Source organism: Calonectris borealis, chromosome 1 (genome assembly GCF_964195595.1).
Source record: "Calonectris borealis chromosome 1, bCalBor7.hap1.2, whole genome shotgun sequence".
In the NCBI taxonomy this organism is placed as follows: Eukaryota; Metazoa; Chordata; class Aves; order Procellariiformes; family Procellariidae; genus Calonectris; species Calonectris borealis.
The window spans coordinates 101,135,365-101,153,557 of NC_134312.1; the positions used below are offsets into that span (position 1 = coordinate 101,135,365).

Here is an 18,193-nt window from a genome sequence, read left to right on the forward strand (position 1 = left end):
CGGGGATGCCGCCCCGCAAGTTTCCTTGATGCCTTCGGGAGCGTGAGGAGGCGCCCGGCCCTCCTCCCCCTCCCGCCTCAGGAGATCGGCGGCGGGGGCGAGACCCTCCACCGTGGGAAACTGAAGCCCCTCGGCGTTGCCTCCGGGCGGGGATGCGGGGGGCCGTGCGGCGCGGACGGGGGAGGAGGCTGCTCCCGCCGAGGAGGCTGCTGAAGCTGCTGGGGGCGCTTCTGCGGGGCTGAAGGTGCCACCGGCCGGAGCCGGCGGAGGGAGCGGGGCGCGACCGCCCCCGCCGCCGCCGCCGCCTCGAAGTTGCCGGAGCTCTCCCAGCGCCGCTGCCGCCCCTCGCGGCTGGGCGGCAGCGGGGGTTCCCGGCGCCCCCGCCCGCCCTCGCCCTCCGGGCCGCCGCCGTGCCCCGGGACCCCTCTGGTGGATGCGCCCACCCCGGCCCGCGCAGTCCCCGGCGGCAGTGCAGGCAGCGCAGCCCGCCGGGCCGCACCGGACCCCGCCGGGGCGGCGGGCGGGGGCGCCGCGGCGGCGTTCCCCGCTGGCCTGAAGGAGGACGGGGAGCCTCGGCGGGCCGAGGACGCGGGGCGCTCGGCGGGCACCAGCCATGGGGTGTTGTGAGGCGAGGGGATTGCTCTGGAGAGTCGGCCTCTTCCTCCCCCTGCTGACAGCGCGCCCCGCCGCCGCCGCCGCCGCCGGTCACGTCGCCAGCAACCACGGTAAGGGCGGCCGCGGGGCCGGGGGGCGCGGGGCGGGCGGGCGCCCGCCAACTTTCCGGCGGCCGCGGGGTGCGAGGGGCCGGCGGGCGGCCGCCGGCGGGGAGGGGGTCCGCACCTGCGCCCGGCAGCGCCGGCGTCGCCCGGCCCGGGGAAGCGGGGTGGCGGCCGTGGCGGGAGTCGGGGCGTTCGGGCGCCCAACGGCCGGGCGCGGTGCTCCCGCCGGCCCCTCTCGGTAGCTCGGCGTCTCCCGCCCGCTGAGGGGACAGAGGGAGCGCGGGGCCGGTCGCCGCCCGGCGGCCACCCCCTCCTGCCGCCTGTGCCCGCCACCCCGCCGAAGTTGGGTGTTTGGCGAGAGGGAAGCGGGGGGGCTCTGCTGCCTGCCCCCCGCCCCGGGCGGCGTCCCCCGCCGAGCGGCGCCGGGGACAGGGAGGGAGCGCCGCGGCGGCCGGAGCTAGCGGGGCGGCCGCGGGCTGTCCGCAGTCACCCCCAGCCGCTGGGTTTCGTGACCGAGCTGCTGAACGGCAGGTGGCTGAAAGTTACCTCCCGGTGAAATGGAGCGGTAGCATCTTTTTACTTGAAATGTGGTTTTAAGGTTTAGTTTACTCCTGCCGAACGCAGCGCGTCTTCAGAATGGGTTTGAGGGAGCTCACCGCGCGTTGAGAGAAATTGCTGCTCGTCAGCGAACTGTCCAAAGGTGCCTGACTGTCCTTAACACCTAATTTTTACGTGCTACGGTCTGATTGTCCGAAAAAAAATCCCATTTCAAGTCTTTGTCACAGGTGCGTGCTCATCAGGTCTTACTGAAGACAGTAGTTTAATTCTTTAGGTTGTAATGCGTGCGCTTAAGAAATATGCCTCCAAATTAAGAAGGGAATCATCCTATTTAGAAAAATAAAAATAAAAATGCATAGCACATCCAGAGGATATCAAATTTCGTTAGGAAGACCTGAAAAAAAAACCCATAACTGATTGTGAAACATCATGTTATATGTTATCAAACACATGGATAGAGCAGAGCATTTCCTTAACTATTTGCTTAATGTACATCTCTCTACTTAAGTTGTGGAGGATGTAGGATGCATCTATTTCTGAATTAGGAGAGTCTTTCCTACTTTTAATGTTATTTTTGTACAATTTAGCTTTTCGTGTCATCTTAGTATGACTTGAGTGAAAATCTGGGAACCGAAGGGTAGCTCTAAATGTTGCTTCTGACAAATTATTTTAGACACTGTTATTGAAAGGGGCACTGAAAATGGCTATGGTGGAAAGTAATGATCAGAGAAAACAAACTGGTTTTAGTCGTGGAGTACTATCAAAGATATAGCTCATATATTTTCACACTGCTGTTTTACAGTCCATTTTCAGTGTTCATTGTATCTATATGGGTAACACTAAGAAGAGAGAATAAAATATCTAGAAAATAGGAAAATATGATAGTACGGCTACAAATACCCTGAGCAATCAGGGTCAGTTATGGCAGGGACATTCCAAGTTTGGTATTATTCCTTTACCTCTTCTACAGTAAACGTGATGAATGATTTCAGTTTGTAATCGTATAACATACAGTCATATCAATGCTGTATTAGATTTTGCCCTTATTCATGTCTTACAAGACATCAGATTTTCACAGTAGCACAACACAGTTTTCCTTTCCTTTTATGTCACTCTCATTAGTGCATGCTAATGTCTGCTACATTACTGCAAGGCCTAGCAAGACACATGAATGCAATTTAAAAAAATATATCAGCATGTTTTATAGAATAACCAAGACACATGATATGCATCAAAGGTAAAGAATTTTTATTACGTAATGCAAGTTAGCTTAGGTTTCTAAACTAGTATTTGATATTCCTGGGGTCAAATTAGTAATATTTAAGTAGTGTTTTAAAAAGCAGGAGAAAAATGGGGAAAATAATTTCCAAAACAGTTTAGCCCAAAGAAAAGTCAAGGATGAAGTGGTTTTTTTGATGTTGACATAACTTTTCCCAACAAGTTCAGGTATTGAGGTGTTGGCTGCATAGAGTACTCATGAATTACCTAACTTCTGAATAACTTCTCTTTCTACACCCTGTTTCAAAACTTCCAATAAAGCGTACTTATCCTTGGTACTGTCATTGTACCATAGAATAATTGTACCATACAAATAGTAAGTGTAACTCAACAAAACACATGTGAACTGAAAACATACTGAATTAATACAGGTGCTTCAAAATGCACACTCCACCCGATTAATAAAATGCTAGAAAAAGAGTCTACTTTTAATGATGACTTTCTCTAAATCCAGGAATTGGATGAAGGAAAATGAGTACAATAAAGAAGTTGCCCATTGTGTAAACACTTAAATGTGTAAGTTTAAAATGCCAGTTACTAACATTTGGAATCCCAGCTGTGAAGAATTTTTTGAAATCCTGTGCAGTTAACTGAGGAGAAAAAAAATCTCTTAAATTTTCATAAGGTGATATTTTCAGAATGTACATCTTGGAAACATGTTTGCAATAATTGCAGTTGGGTTTTCACTAATAATTATAGTAATTATAACTTAGCTTGGCTTCACTATCTGATATATTTAGTCTTCTGTTTTATATTTACAAACATACCAGCATCAATACTAAATTGCAAGGGAATGTTTTGTTTGGGTTTCTTGATTGATTGGGGGAAAAAGATGGAAGGGGAATAAGTTTATTAATCCAACTCGGTAAACAGACAGCCCTTCCACTTCATTCTTAATGGTTTATTTCCTGTTATTAAAGAGGGATTTTCAGAGAATTAGTATACTCCAGTCTTATAAATTATTGTTATTACTATGTTGGGATTAATCTTTTTGTTTGTTTTCCTCAAACAGAAAGAAAGATACTTTTTTTTTCATACAGTTCCAAGACTCTTAGGTTGTCATTCTTCACCCAGTAAATCAATGTGTGGTGTCTTAGAGTATCTGTAGCAAGGCAGGCACAAACAATACTATTGACAGGGAAGTGAACTTACTCATTGATCTTAATGGAGTGGTAAGTTCAAAAACAAATTATGACTATGCCAAGTGCTAGTTTTTACTGCTAAGAAAAACGCTGTAGGTAGGCAAGGCCATGGAGCTGCATAGAAACAATGTACCACTGCAGTGTGAAACAGAACTGCTTGAAACATAATCCTCAATTAATGGTATAGGGTGAGTGCTTGCATGTTCGTCTAAATTTTCATTAGTTGTCCATGACATCCAGTTATGAACAAGTTGCATTATTATGCAAGATTTCAGCCTGTGTTGTAGGCTTGTTGTTTGGTTGCCAGAACACAATGAATTGGGCAATTACTCTCAAACCTAAAAATACAGATAATAGCATCTGAGCTGTGAACTTCTTTGTGCAAAACATGTATGAGCTTTTAAGATAAAGGTCGCATCAGGTAATAGTTCGACAGTGTTAAGCATGCATGCGTGCATGCATGTATGTTTCCACATATATGTAAACCAGAAAGAAATTTTGTACCCTGGCTTCTTTCAAACTGTATCTTTCATTATGTGTCACCAGGCAATTAATTTCTGAAGTAAACTATAGAACTTGCGGAGTTTATAATGTGTCATGTCTATGAGTGAACTGTAAAAGGAGGTTGTTGCTTTTCCAGTTTCCAGGTATCGATACATCTTGTCAGGTCATGCAAGGTTGGTTTTTTTTTTCCTGCTTCCGTCTAAAAGGCACATGCATTCATTTTCTTCCTCTTACAAAAAAAATTGAGGTAAGAAATAATGCCAAGTGTCAGTTCCGAAATTCGTATAGCCTTTATTTTCCCAATGATTACACTTGATGTAAATTGGGTAGCTCCAAGTAGGTAATAAAGCTTTTTGATTCTGGTATTAACATCTCAGAGAGATTACTAATGACCTTGAGTTATTCATCAGTTCAAAGAAGTTGGCTTATTTTTATTCACATATTTATTTTACATAAGTGCAATCCATCACAGATAAGCACTCTTTCTGAATACAGCACTCAGAATTTTCCTGTAGCAATAAGGAGACCAAGGACTAAGTGTCTGTAGAGACTGAACTTCCCTCTGAATGAGACTGATGTTTTACTCCTAGAGGATATCTCTCACTTTGAGAACTTAAGGCACTGTGAAGAAGGCTGTGCTGCTGCCTATAATGTACTCGTCCTGGTAAATTCTGCTGTTCAGTTGTGCAGCTAGTATCTTTTGTGAGTATTTACATCCTTATGGAAAAATGAGAAAATTAAATAAACAAAACCATTGCAGTAGAAGTGTTTCATTCCCTTTTAAGTGTGTAGATAAAGTCATGAGCAAAATCATATTTTAGTTTCAAGCTATTAAGAAATTTTTAAAAATATTTTTACCCGTGTGTCCCACGTCCATGTAGACTTGAGTGCTAATGAAGACTTGGGAACCTCTGCAGGTGTAGATATGCGTGAAATGACTTATGTCCAAAAGCCTCAATTTGTATGCCGTAAGTATGAGATTAAGAGATTTGCAATTAATGCTTCATGATATATTCCTGGTGTTGTATTTGGCAGTACTGAGTACTGTTTGGAGATTTTGTTTTGGACAAATGAGAATGATTGATATGGAAATATTAAAAATTTAAAAATATATAGCTTAAGTGGATATAGTTTAAAACCAAGTCAGTACAGTAGTTCTCATGTAATTTGAGGGTGTGAAAACACCACAGACGACCTAAAGTGTTTCTAAAAGTATACAACTTGGCCTTGTTGAGAAAGGACGCAAGTCAAAATTTAAGCTAAATGTTGTAAGGAAGTATGGAAAAACAAGCTGAGAAGAATAGTTGACAGTTAGTGAGCAGTGGTTTTTTCATCTCCCGTGATTTGTTCAGCGATCAGTGTTTTCAGTTGCAGCCAGCGTCTTGCCTGCATCAGGAAACAAGCCAACGTAGTTCCTAGAAACCAGACTGACCCCAGCGCAGCGGGGACGACTGTCCCGCATCTGCCTGCTCTTCTGGGGTCCTTTTCAAAGCGTCTGCTGCTGGCTGCTCTCAAACTGGCCTTCAGTATGGGATCAGATATACCTTGGATTTGAACCAGAATGACCATTCTTACCGTCCTATGAATTTAACAGTTAATTTTGGGCCAGAGAACACTTCTTTTGGCAAGTCAAATAGCTTACAAATGAGAGAAGGAAAAAAGCATGCAGGGAATTTGTTTTTTTCTTATGGAAATCTCCTCTGTGTTTCCAGATACATACTTTTAGATCTAATTAGTTAGATCTGAACTCTACTTGAGGGTTTGTGTAGGGTATCTGATGTTAGACTTTTCACTTGAGAATTTTAGAAAAGTCTAGAAGTTCAGTAAATTATTTGTCCGTAAGATATAGAGTAAGATAATATCCAATTTGTTGGCTAATTTTTTTTAAATGAAAAGCCTAACATGTTTAGAATCTCCTTTAACTGATTAGCGATATTTAGAAACTGATACGCATGTGCAATATGAGAAGCATTTTATTGTTCTTATATGCCAATATAGCATAGCTATGTTAGGATATATTCTTATTCCAGTTGTGTGTGTAAGATGGAATGTTTCCATTAGGATCACTGGATTTCTCTAATTTGACATTGACACAAAGAAGAGGCTGGCCCTTTGTTTGTTACGCCCATTAACATGCTGAACTCTGTGACAGAGAGAGAGAATGGTAAATAGTATGGAAATAGACAAGTAGGGAAAAAAATTATTTGTCCAAAATCTACCCTGACCTCCAGGAACCATGTTATCATGCCGGAGAGGTCAACAAAAAACTATCTATTGTGAACAATACATCTTCAGAAGCTGGTTTTGAACTTGTAAATGATATGCCAATCTTTATGATAAGGTGTTGGAACTGAGAATTACTACTGAAAAGAAGATTTCTCTTACATGATAAAAACGTGATTGTTTGTAGGATTTCTTTCTGATCTGTACAAATCAACTTACTCAACTTTATGAGGAAATGATTCCCTAGACCGTTCTCTTAGATTACTTTCTAATTGTTGAGTGCCGCTTCCTTATAATTTTTGGTTTTGTGAACTTCTGTCTTGGCAACTTGTGTAAAATTCAGTATTTTTCTAGTAATGTTTGGTTTTTCTTACTTGGAATAGGTTTGTATGACCTGTTAAAAACCTAAAGATCTATATTTTTTAAATTTTATTTTTAAGGCTTTTGAAATGCATTTGTAAACACTTCTTTCCATTTCTGTACTTATTCCTCAAAGTAATCATCACTCTATCTTCTGTTGTAATGATGCCAGAATATTCCAGACCATACAAAATTTAACAGTGTAAAATTTAACGGTGAAATTATCTTCAGCTGGTTCATTTCTTTTGTAATCCCCTAAGTTAGTCTTCCAGTCTACCACTTATTCCAGCAATCCTTACACTAGTTCCAAGGATGCTTTTATTATCAATCTTGCAACACCTTTTTTTTTTTTGTGTAGGTAGGCTATTGGTCATTCCCACATCTAAGAACAAGTCTGTTCAAAATAGGTAGGCATTAAAGAGAAGTCACTTCAATTAATCCAGCATCCATTTGTAACGTAAGTACTAATTTTAATGTGTTACAGAACATGGCTCAGAGACCAATCTTGACTTTAAATCAACTGCATGTTTTATATGGATATCTGAAGCTTGCTAATCCATTGTATTAAAAAACAACCACCCCAAACCGTCACAACAAAACCCAAAACAAAGTTTTTCCTAGTCAATAGGAAAATTTTGCTAATTTAATTGTCTCACCCACAACATAATACTTCTGTATGTTACCATTTCTATCACTTATTGTCTTGGATCTCTGCATTTGGACTGAATTCTATGATCCTGTGAAAAAACATAAAGATACTGAATACTTTGATAATGGTGATACTTTAATAATTAGAGATTTACTAATTTTAATCAATGAAGGTATTTTTATGATGCTTTATATACTTTTATAGATAGTAAAAAAACCACCACCCAAACAATGCATGGGTGTTTTTTTTCCCCTGGTTGATGATACTGTACAAATAGCTTTCTGCTCTTTAAACAATTGTTTTACAGTATGTCATAGTATGTCTCAACCTTTTAGCCAGCAGATACTATTACTTTGTTTTATGAATCTATTCACATTCTAAACACATAAAGCCCCAATAATTGTTATGTGTATTTAAAGAAAGTAGGGTATTTTGATCTTTTAACTAAGACTAGATTAAAAAATGCTGTAATATTCTTGACTGACATTTCTTTTGACAGTCCAGTAGGGTCAGTTTTTTAAAATTCAAAACCATTTATTTTATGAGGAAATTATATCTAGATTGAAAATAAAATTTCCTTTCTGTAGAATAATCTGAGGATTTAAAATGTATTTTTTCTCTAAATATAAAAAGGTGAAATTCACGTTTGACAACAATTCTGAAAACTTGATTCAAAACCCTAGAAACATTTTATTATTAAAAAATGATAATGATATGACACAATGTAGAATAAACTGTATGAACATCAAACACAGACTTGAAACAAGGTGAATCAAAATAAAGAACTTCAGATTTTAATCTTTTTCCTGTTCTCTGAAAATCTGTAAGGAATAGGATATTATAAAATCTCTTTTTAAATGATCCCAATGTTTTCAAGCTTTTTTCCCTAACGCCCCCACATACACTTCACTGCCAAACCCCACACCTTGTTTCAAAGTTCTGTGTTACTGAGATTTATCTGTCTGCAAAGAAGGAGACAAACTGAAATTTGAGGACAGATTAAATCCCGATTTTGTTTGTATTACCCACCAGAGAAGGCCATGCTTCATTCACTTGGTCACCAACTTCATGACCCTTAACATTTCCTTAACTGTGGTGTTAATGTTGCTTGAAATACTCTTCTGGAAAACATGGGGTTTGAGAGGGGCTAGTGCAACAGAGAAGCCCACACACACTCTCCAGGATGCTGCTGTAGGGGAAGATGAATGACCAGGGCCGGCCTCTATCCACAGATCTCTCGTCCTTGCGCCAGCTGGTACAAAACAGTCCCAGCATAAGAAACATGGAAAAGGTCTTCTCTCCTTTCACCCACTTTCCTTTTTTCCCTCTTCCACTGTCCCCCGTGTTGTATGTGTTCATACTTTAAGATTCTGCTTAAAGGCTCTAGGAAGAAACAAGAATTTAAAGGTGTAATACTCTTTATTTTAATAGAAATTCTTGGTTTGTGTTTAGGTAGATTTTTAAGAAGCTGATAGAGTTTTTTCCTCTTAAGAGAGGTGGTTTTATTTGCTCTAAGTTGACTGAATTCCAGACAGTCTTTGAAGGTGTCTACTATTTGCTGACAGGTTCTCCAAAAAGAGTAATACCAGACTAATGAGGGCTAGATGCACAGCAGCTCAGTCAGGTCAGTCCAGCTCTGTTGAATAGCATAGGCAATACTTATGTGAGAAGCACTAACATAGGCATAGCAATCCAGAGTGAACATTTTAATATACAGATAGGTTAACTGCATCTATAATACAGCATTCCTTCATGCCAGCAGGTTTTTGAAATTATACAGGTTTTAGCTTAGGATAAAATCAGTGCTGTGCCACTTCTATGCAAAAAGAAAGGTGGGCAGTAGGCACCATCTGTAACAAACCACTGTGAAGGTACACATACAGAATGAGGACATAGTAAAAGGTATATTTACTGGGAGCTTTACTGTCTCAATCCATTTAATGGCTTCTGCACCTAGAACAAAAGGGGAAAAGTCACATATAGCAAACAGTATCATTGATGCATGTAATGAGTGATTTGTCTTGGCTGAGGACCCTTGGTTAGAGTGCACTTGCTGCTGTAATTTGTATTCTCAGGCTGCTGGTTGCTTCTTAGCTTAAAATAAAGGAATAAAAGAATGAATTAGAAAGCATTCCATAAAATAATGCACTAGCATTTTAATCTTGGTAAAAGTGATTATCTCTCTGAAATTTCCCAGGCCAGTTTTCCTAGTGGGTTCCAGCTGCTGGTTTAAAATCAAATTCTATAGGAAAGATTCTGCTAAAATTTAGAATTAAATTGTTCAAATATATTTTGGACATATTAAAAAAATATGAAAGGAGACCTAGCCATTTTTTCTGTAGCGCTTCCATTCTTTGTGGCTGGAAATTGATTGCATGAAAAGCATTTGGATGAGGGATTCATATTTCAAAATGTGGTTTGAATCCAACACTTTCTGCTAACAGTGGGACCATATGAAATTGCATAGTCCTTCATACTCTGTTGTGTCTGGCTGCTGAGGATCTTTGAAGGGGAAAGTAAGGAAAATGTAAAACCTTTGTCTCTGTCTCTTAGATTGCTTTTGTTTGTATTGCTGAAGTTGCTGAACGCTTACATGCCAGAATGATACAGCAGGAACACCCACTCAGAGGGTTATGTTAGATTTAACCATTCATTTTAGTGGACTTTGTTTCTTAAAGGAACGTTTAATTTAGGTAAATATGAATACTGTTAGTATTTAGGAATGAAGAAACATGTTGAGAGGTGTGGCACACATGAGCTGCTCAGCCAAACTCACACTCAGACTGCCATCGGATGTGATGAAAACCCAAACTCTGTTGCTGCTGAGACAACAGTAGGAATGTTTACACTGTGATTTTGGTATATGATAAAAAACACCATTAAATTACAGATTTCTGGTCCAAGGGTTTCAGAAAGAATTAGCTTAATTTGCTTCTCTAAGAAATATAGAGAAGCATCTCATGCTAAGGGTAAGAATTTGCCTTTGTAAAATGGTGTATATTGGAAGTGATAAAGATGTGTTGTATTCAAAGGAAGAGGAATGATTGTGTACATTGCACAAAGCAAAAAGGTCTACTAGAGAGAGAGGTATTGTATAAAAACTGCTTCTGAAGAAATCTGGGACTGTAAAAGTCAACCAGGAAATCGGCTGGTATTCCATGTCATGTTAATGGTTCCTCTTGATGCAGATGAATATAATGATGTTATCGTATACTCCATTTTTCTATAGGCTATCTAAAGGGCATTTCATCTAGTGTAGAGAAATGAATGCTAGTGGTTGGAAAGAGTCTAACATTTGTTGTTGCCGTTGTTTAATACATGGCTCTGTGCAAACATTAGACTGCACGCAGAGTTATTTTTTCAGTGTTGAATCTCTTCAAAACTATTTTTCACAATATTCTTCTGAGCAAGCCTTCTATGTCTTTATAGCCACTGAACTAAGGAGAAGAGTTAAAGGCCAAAGCTTTCAGCTTAGGTGACTAGTGTGTGACACCCACTGCATATTCCAAGGAATTAGTTTTTCATGTGCTCAGAGGTAGGTGGCAGAGGTGGATATAACACCCTGGTTTTCGGTGTAGTCTTCAGCTAAACTAATTGTTATTTTTTTCTTCCTGTACATAACTAAGTTGTTCTCTGCTAGGAACGTTTTGTTCCTATTTTAAAAATTTGTGTTATATGAAAACTCAGTTTGTCAAAATGTTGAATGCAAATTAAGTGGATTTGTACCACAGAAATTAAAGATCTGAAACTTTCTTGCCATTTTGTATATCTGGTCTTATAACAGCTTTCCTGAAGTCAAGGCCTCAATCCTGCAGCAGAAGCCTTGGCCAGCTGGCCCATGGAGCTGTTTGACTCTCAGTCTTGGGAACCAGCTATCTTTGATGTAGACTGTGAGCCATAGTGCCTACTTCAGTTCTGGCTTTTCCTAACTTTTAAGTGTGGGACTTGCTAATCCCATTAGTGTAAAAATGTAGTTAATATGAAATTTCCTTTCTACTGCAATTTTTATTTTTTAAAGAGTTCATTTTTCTCTCCCTCTTCACATATCATTCACATAGGATGATGGTTTATTTAGATTGACAGTGTAATCCTCTACTAAATGATCTGAATTACTTAAGGCAAGAGAGATGCTATCTTCCATGGCATAAGCATTAGACAGTAATGAAGGTATGCACCTTGCCAGTAGATTATGTTAAGCAGCAAAGGAATTTTGAAACTTGCAAGTAAAATAAGCTCATTTTCAGGTAGCACGCCAGGGTTGTCCTCTCTACATTGCGTAAGAGCTCTAATGGTCATGACCTCTGATTCTGTGGCTCTTTTTATCACTTCAGTTGTCCTTTCCTTTCTTTCCTCTTTTTACCTTTCTTAACCTTATTCTTCTGCTAGATGGCTTCTGTCCATCAGTGCCCATAATTTCCTTTCCCCTCCCCGCCCTGTTTTTCATGGTTCCATTCCTCATTTTGCTGCATTTGATTTGGGATGTTTGTCTTCCTTGTCCTTCCACTCTCTCTGAGCTCTGAATGAGATGAGGGAATACAGATGAAAGCTTTCTGTACTTGTTGACTCGGAAGCCAGAAGATACAATGAAAGGACCATCTTGTGCACAAGACAATCACAATCTTAGTATGGAATATGCTTAATTGCTCTGTGGCAACAGTATCAGCACAGTCAAATTGATACATAGGGTCTGTTAAGGATGGAATGCACTAAGCATAGGTAAAATTTGGCAGTGCCAAAATTTCAAATTACTATAGTGAACATGTTCAGCTTGGGTAAATGAGAACTTACAGCAAAGGACATCAGTGAATGTCTGTCAAATCACAGAAATGCTAGTGTTCTTTACGTAAAGATGCAAAACATATTTTCCCTTGTTTCGCTCTTGGAAATATTTGAACAGTTTTATATGAATTTTTTTGTAGAAGTCCACTTCAAACATAGGGTTTGACATAGACTATTTTAGTTTGTAAAATATTGAAAAGGCAAAAAACTATGCTAGAAGATGAGAGAGTTAAGTAACATGGGCCATAACCATAGTTAGAATGGAGGTCACACTTGTAGCTAGTTTCCCATTTTGTTCCTTTCTCATGGCACACCTGTTGTTGCCACAGTACATCAAAAGTTCCAGTAATGCTTAGCCTATTCACTTTACTAATAATAATTTTCCTTACTAATTTTGTAACAAGTAGTTTTGATTTTAAGTAATGTCCTGAAGCCTTAGCATTACTGGGTTTTCATCATATTAGAGCAAATTAGGAAATTATTTTTAATAGCTGTAGTCTGATAGATGTATTTTATACTTGAGAGATGTGCCTCAAGAAATAAAAGCTGATTGAAATTGATGTCACAGATGGATATTTTGAAAACAAAAAAGAAAATCAATAATAGATTAGGCTTGATTAGATGTTAACATTTAGAACTGCACATCAATAATGTTAAAATTTACTGACAACAGTCAGTCTTCTTCCTGATTTGTATTTGTACCTCCATTCTTGGTTCAGGTACATGGGGGATCATGGTACATACATTGTAAAGGTTAATGAACAAATTACCCTATAGCTCATCTGATTGTTCAGGCTTTAGCCTGGAGGGCTGAATGTTTTATAACCTAGTTTGTCTTATGTGGAACCTAATTTGTTTAATTTTTTTTTTCATTATATGAAATTCTGAATTGCTTGAATGTTTAGATGAGTCCAAAGTAATTTATGAACTGATTTTCTGTCCTGCCTTGCTCCATACACTTGCTTAACTCCGCTGCAATTTAAGCGTAGTTGTACCTGACTTGCATCCTTTTTAAGGGAGAAGAGAGTGAGGATCGTGGTCTTTAGTTACTTCCTTTCCATTTAATAAATATATCAAACAGTGATCCTAATATAAAGCATCGTTTCATCTCGCTGTGTAGTTTTTGTCAACAATACCTAGCTGTTTATCCCTATTTCATTTTGCCTCCTAGTCATTTTTTAATGCAGAACAGTACTTTTACCTCTCTCAACAGGATTACCAAATTGATCTTTTCACCCAATTGGCCTTTGCAAAAATTTAAGCCTTTTCCAGCTCATAACTAAAAGTGACTGAAAAGTCCCAAGAGGTTTGTTAACTGTGCCTCTGCCTTTCAATTCCAATAAATATAAATACCTTTTTCTTTTACAAATAATAGTTTGGAAAATAACTGTGAGTTATTATTACTGCTCAAGAACGGAAGATTCTTTGGTATCTGCACTTTTTTGTATTTGTGATTTAAACCCCACTTTTGCAGTTTGAGGGGAGCACTTCCTTGTCAGCAGAGTGCACCCCCAGCAAGTTTGCTGATGACATAAAACTGAGAGGAGTGGCTGATACACCAGAGGGTCGTGCTGCCATCCAGGGGAACCTTGACAAGCTGGAGAAATGGGCTGATATGAATCTCATGAAGTTCAGCAAAGGGAAGTGCCAAGTCCTCCACCTGGGGAGGAACAACCTCATGCACCAGTATGCTAGGGACCACCCAGCTGGAAAGCACCTTGGCGGAAAACCTGGGTGAGGACACCAAGGCAAATGATATCCTGGCTGCATTAGGCAAAGTATTGCCAGCAGGTCGAGGGAGGTGATCCTTCCCCTCTACTCAGCACTGGTGAGACTACACCTGGAGTACTGGGTCCAGTTTTGGGCTCCTCAATACAGGAGAGACAGGGACATACTGGAGAGAGTCCAGCGAAGGGCCACGAAGGTGATGAAGGGACTGGAGCATCTCTCCTATGAGGAAGGGCTGAGAGAGCTGGGACTGTTTAGTGTAGAGAAGAGAAGGCCTGAGGGGCATCTTATCGCTGTGTACAAATACCTGAAGGGAGGGTGCAAAGAAGACGGAGCCAGGCTTTTTTCAGTGGTGCCCAGCGACACGAGCAGAGGCAATGGGCACAAACTGAAACACAGGAGATGCCGTCTGAACATCAGGAAACACTTTTTTGTGTTTTGAGAAACACTACACTGTGGTGTTTCTCAGCCATACTGTGGTGGTTTCAGGTTTTGAGAACACCACACTATGAGGGTGACTAAGCATTGGCATAGGTTACCCAGGGACGTTTTGGAGTCTCCCACATTGGAGATATTCAGAAGCTGTCTAGACACGGTCCTGGGTGACCTGCTCTAGGTGGTCCTGGTTGAGCAGGGAGGATTGGACAAGGTGACCTCCAGAGGTCCCTTCCAACCTCAACCATTCTGAATCAGCAAAAGACATCACTATCTGAATTCTAGCTATGAATGTTTCTGTTTCAGTCAGACTTGTCTCTTCCTAGCCCCAACCATATCTGTAGTGAATTCTAAGCTTTCCATTGCATTTAAATAAAGGACCTGGACAGGGAAAGAACATCTATGGAGGAAGAAGGTAAGTTGATTAGAAATTGAGAGTGGGTTAAACCTTTTTCTTTGAATTGTAACTCTTTAATGATGTTTTAAAAAACAAAGAATAGTATTTTAGTATTTTTTCATCCATTTTGTCCGTTCAGCTTTGTGTGCAGACTAGCATAGGTGGAGGTGTGCCATTTTGAATTGATAAATAATTTCAGCATCAAAATCTGCATTGGTGAAAATGAAGCTGTGACTAATCAGTGTTCTCCCAGGTATTTCTGCACTATGACACATTCTGTAGGATCATTTCAAGAGGAATCAGTTAGGACATAATTGTACTAGCCACTGTTAAAGTGTGCAGATTCAAGAGAAGCAAGCTTGTGTGTCAATGAAAGGCGCTGTGACTTTCTTAAAGGGAGGTGTAGGAAAGGACGGCTGGACCATTTGGGTATCAGAGCAGAAAACCAAGACCAAAGCTAGAGAGATAATCACATAATGAATATACATGCTATATATTCATTTTATTGCTGTAAGGCAATGCCCCAGAGAAACACAATGGCTTCTAGATCAACTGTGACTGAAGAAGGTATCGCAAGGCACACCATAGAGAAGGGGAATTTTATAACGTCCAGTACACTATAATGTTGCCAAGCCAAGGTTAGTGATGGAAATCAAATGCACATACCAGCAGGTTTTAATAAACCCAAACTTCCAAATGTTGAGAGGTAGATTCAGAAGTAGAGCCTGAAGTAAAGTTCTTTTTATTTCTTTTGTCTTGCAAAATGTGGTAGATGGTTTCAAACTTTTCCATCTAGCCGGAGATAAAAAAACAAGGTTCTTAGGTAATAGCCCACTACAGCTGCTGGGTTTTGAGAAAATCACTAAATCATGAATTGGGACTTGGTTGCATTAATATAGATCCTGGTCCTTTTCTTTGTTTTCTCTCCTTAGCTGTCAGTGTTATTTCCATGTTATTTGAATAAAAGTGAAGTGTGGCCTTTTGAGAAAAAAGTCATTTTGAGAACCCTGTTGAGATGTCTGGCCTAAGTATCTTTGTCACTTGTACACATACCTCGGAACAGGAGTTGACAATGATGTGCTCTGTTAGCAGATAATTTACATTAGTGTTTTGTACAGCCGCCTTATCAGCTCCCAGTGAGTTTAACAACTACGTATGTCAGTGTTGGCGGAATCAGATTATTATGTAAGAGACCCTCACCCTATGAAGTTGGAAGGTCCCATTAATTAACCTGAAATTCCAGAAGTAGGAATGAATGAAAAAATCCCCAAGTAGCAAAATTTTTTCACGGCAGAAAAATAACATACTATATGTCCATTTGCAAACAAGGATGGCTGAAGTGAGACATCCAGAACTGCACTCAATAATGTAAAAATTAAGGATACATTGTAATTCAAAGGTGCAATGTTTGGTTTATATAAAAGGCATAAAGCGAATGGGTAGAACTGGAGTTGTTGCGTTACAGAACTCAGGTCTAAGTACTAGAGATTTACCAGACTGTGCTGATGGTATGGGGTGTGAATGATACCAATATCAAAGTGTATCAAAGCAATATCAAAGGCTGGGAATGGAAGAGAAAGGCAGTGGAGCAGAATTGTCTGTTTGGGTTATTGCTGTTAAGCAGAAGCTTGTTAGGTTTTTTTCCCCTTTCTATTGTAGGAACTTTATTCTGCCTTTGAAACACTGAAAAATGGTTGAAATGAATACTGGGGTTGAGTTAAGTGTTCTGATGTGCTGTATAAGGAGAAACCTCTTTGCAGGTGACAGGTTTGTGTGTCTTGCTCATATACTCAGAGTAAGACCAATTTTTCCCTTCACTGTAGCATATAATATACTTTATTTACTAGGTTCATAAGGACTCCTATCTTTAAAAAAAAAAAGTCCTCCTGTTGATGGGTTCTTCATAATACCCTTCAGTTAAGCATCTGCTTAGTTAAAGGTCGTCTGTTTTATAGTGTGTTTAGGAAAGGAAAAAGTTAGTGAGTTGATATTCAAGCTGTGCAAAGAGTGACTGAAGAACTGTTCATTCTTTTGCACTAATGTATTTAAACTTTTAACTGTGATTGTGGATGCTTGACTGTGACTAAGGGATTCTTTCTTTTCTGATATCCGGTGTTCTTATGTCCAAATGAGATGTGATTACACCAAATTCAGTGAATACATTGTCAAAATGACCTGATTATTTGAGCTGCGAGGTACTAGCTCAGGTTGACTTCACAGTTATTCAGCGCGCACAAAAAAATTGCTTTGAATGTTTGGGTTTTGGGGCCTTTACCACATGGAACATATGTTAAAAGGTTTTTGATCTGTTTTAAAGTAAGAGAAAGCTATAAAAAGAAATTAAGAAATAGTCTTGATATGAAATGCTTTATGAATAAAATAAAATTTTTGTTGGTGAGCTTCATGGAGGTGGTGTTCTTTAAGCAGATGTAAACATTTATACAGCTGTAAGGAATGTAAGTATGATTTTCATCGCAGTAAAGTGATACAATTTATGACTAAAGCTCCTAAAATAACAGTGGGCTATCCTTTTTTCAGATAATAAGATGGAACAGTACAGTTTTTGTAAGAGAGAAGAAAAGAAAATAAGAAGAAGGAAGAGAAGATTAAAAATCAAGTTCTTCTGACTCTTTCTTACATGAATATTCTAATTTACAAAATTTGGGGGTTAGTTTGGGGGGAAAAAAATCATTTGTTCAATAACAAGTCATCTCTGTGTGTAAGCATACATATTTGTAGACTCCAAGCAGGTTCTCACGCTTTTTAAAAGTACATTATTTTTAAAAATATAAAAAATAAATTCATTCCTGTGTAGGGTAGGGAAGAAATGCCATCAACTTGAGTCCACTGATTCCATTTTTATTGCTCAAAACTGCTACAGTTCATAAAATTCAGTTTTACAGGCTATTAGTCCATAATGTGGGTTATGTCCTTTGGAGACCTATGTTAAAGCTAAATGCAGTAGTTCAGAAAGATCTATATTGTAGTTTTGTGAAGAGGGTTCAAGAATTATTTAAGTACTTGTTACTGTGTTCCAAAAGGAAATGAGTTGGAGGGGAGAAGTTACCATCGGCCTCGAAGACAGGAAAGGAAATTAGCAATGGAAGAGTCAATTTTATCATTCAGCAAGTGGCTTAATTTCCTTTGAGAGGAGGAAAATATTTTACTGTAACATTACTGGCATTGAAAGTTTTTTTAATTGTTCTTGACAGAAAAAATAGTATTTGCATTAGTGGTATACACTAAGACTGTTTACACTGCGTCGAGTGGCTCTGTTGATGGTAACTGGAACCCAGTATTGGGAACGAGCTGTTACCACAAGCAAATGCCTCGTATGATGCTGTATAAAAAAGTTACTAGTTTTCATCTTAAATCTAGTTAAGTGATGTTTCCTTATTACCCCCCATTGGAAGGTTGTTCT

The 18,193-nt window shown here is 39.6% G+C and overlaps 1 protein-coding gene across 2 annotated transcripts in view; it reads left to right on the forward strand.

Moving 5' to 3' along the window:
* The first annotated feature begins 613 nt into the window (after window positions 1–613).
* The window catches only part of EPHA6 (EPH receptor A6), a 515,739-nt gene continuing 498,159 nt past the window's right edge, over window positions 614–18,193 (forward strand). For both annotated transcript variants that reach the window (XM_075169512.1, XM_075169520.1), the window contains exon 1: window positions 614–725. In XM_075169512.1, the coding sequence (XP_075025613.1) occupies window positions 614–725 (112 nt within the window). The remainder of the gene's footprint in view (window positions 726–18,193) is intronic.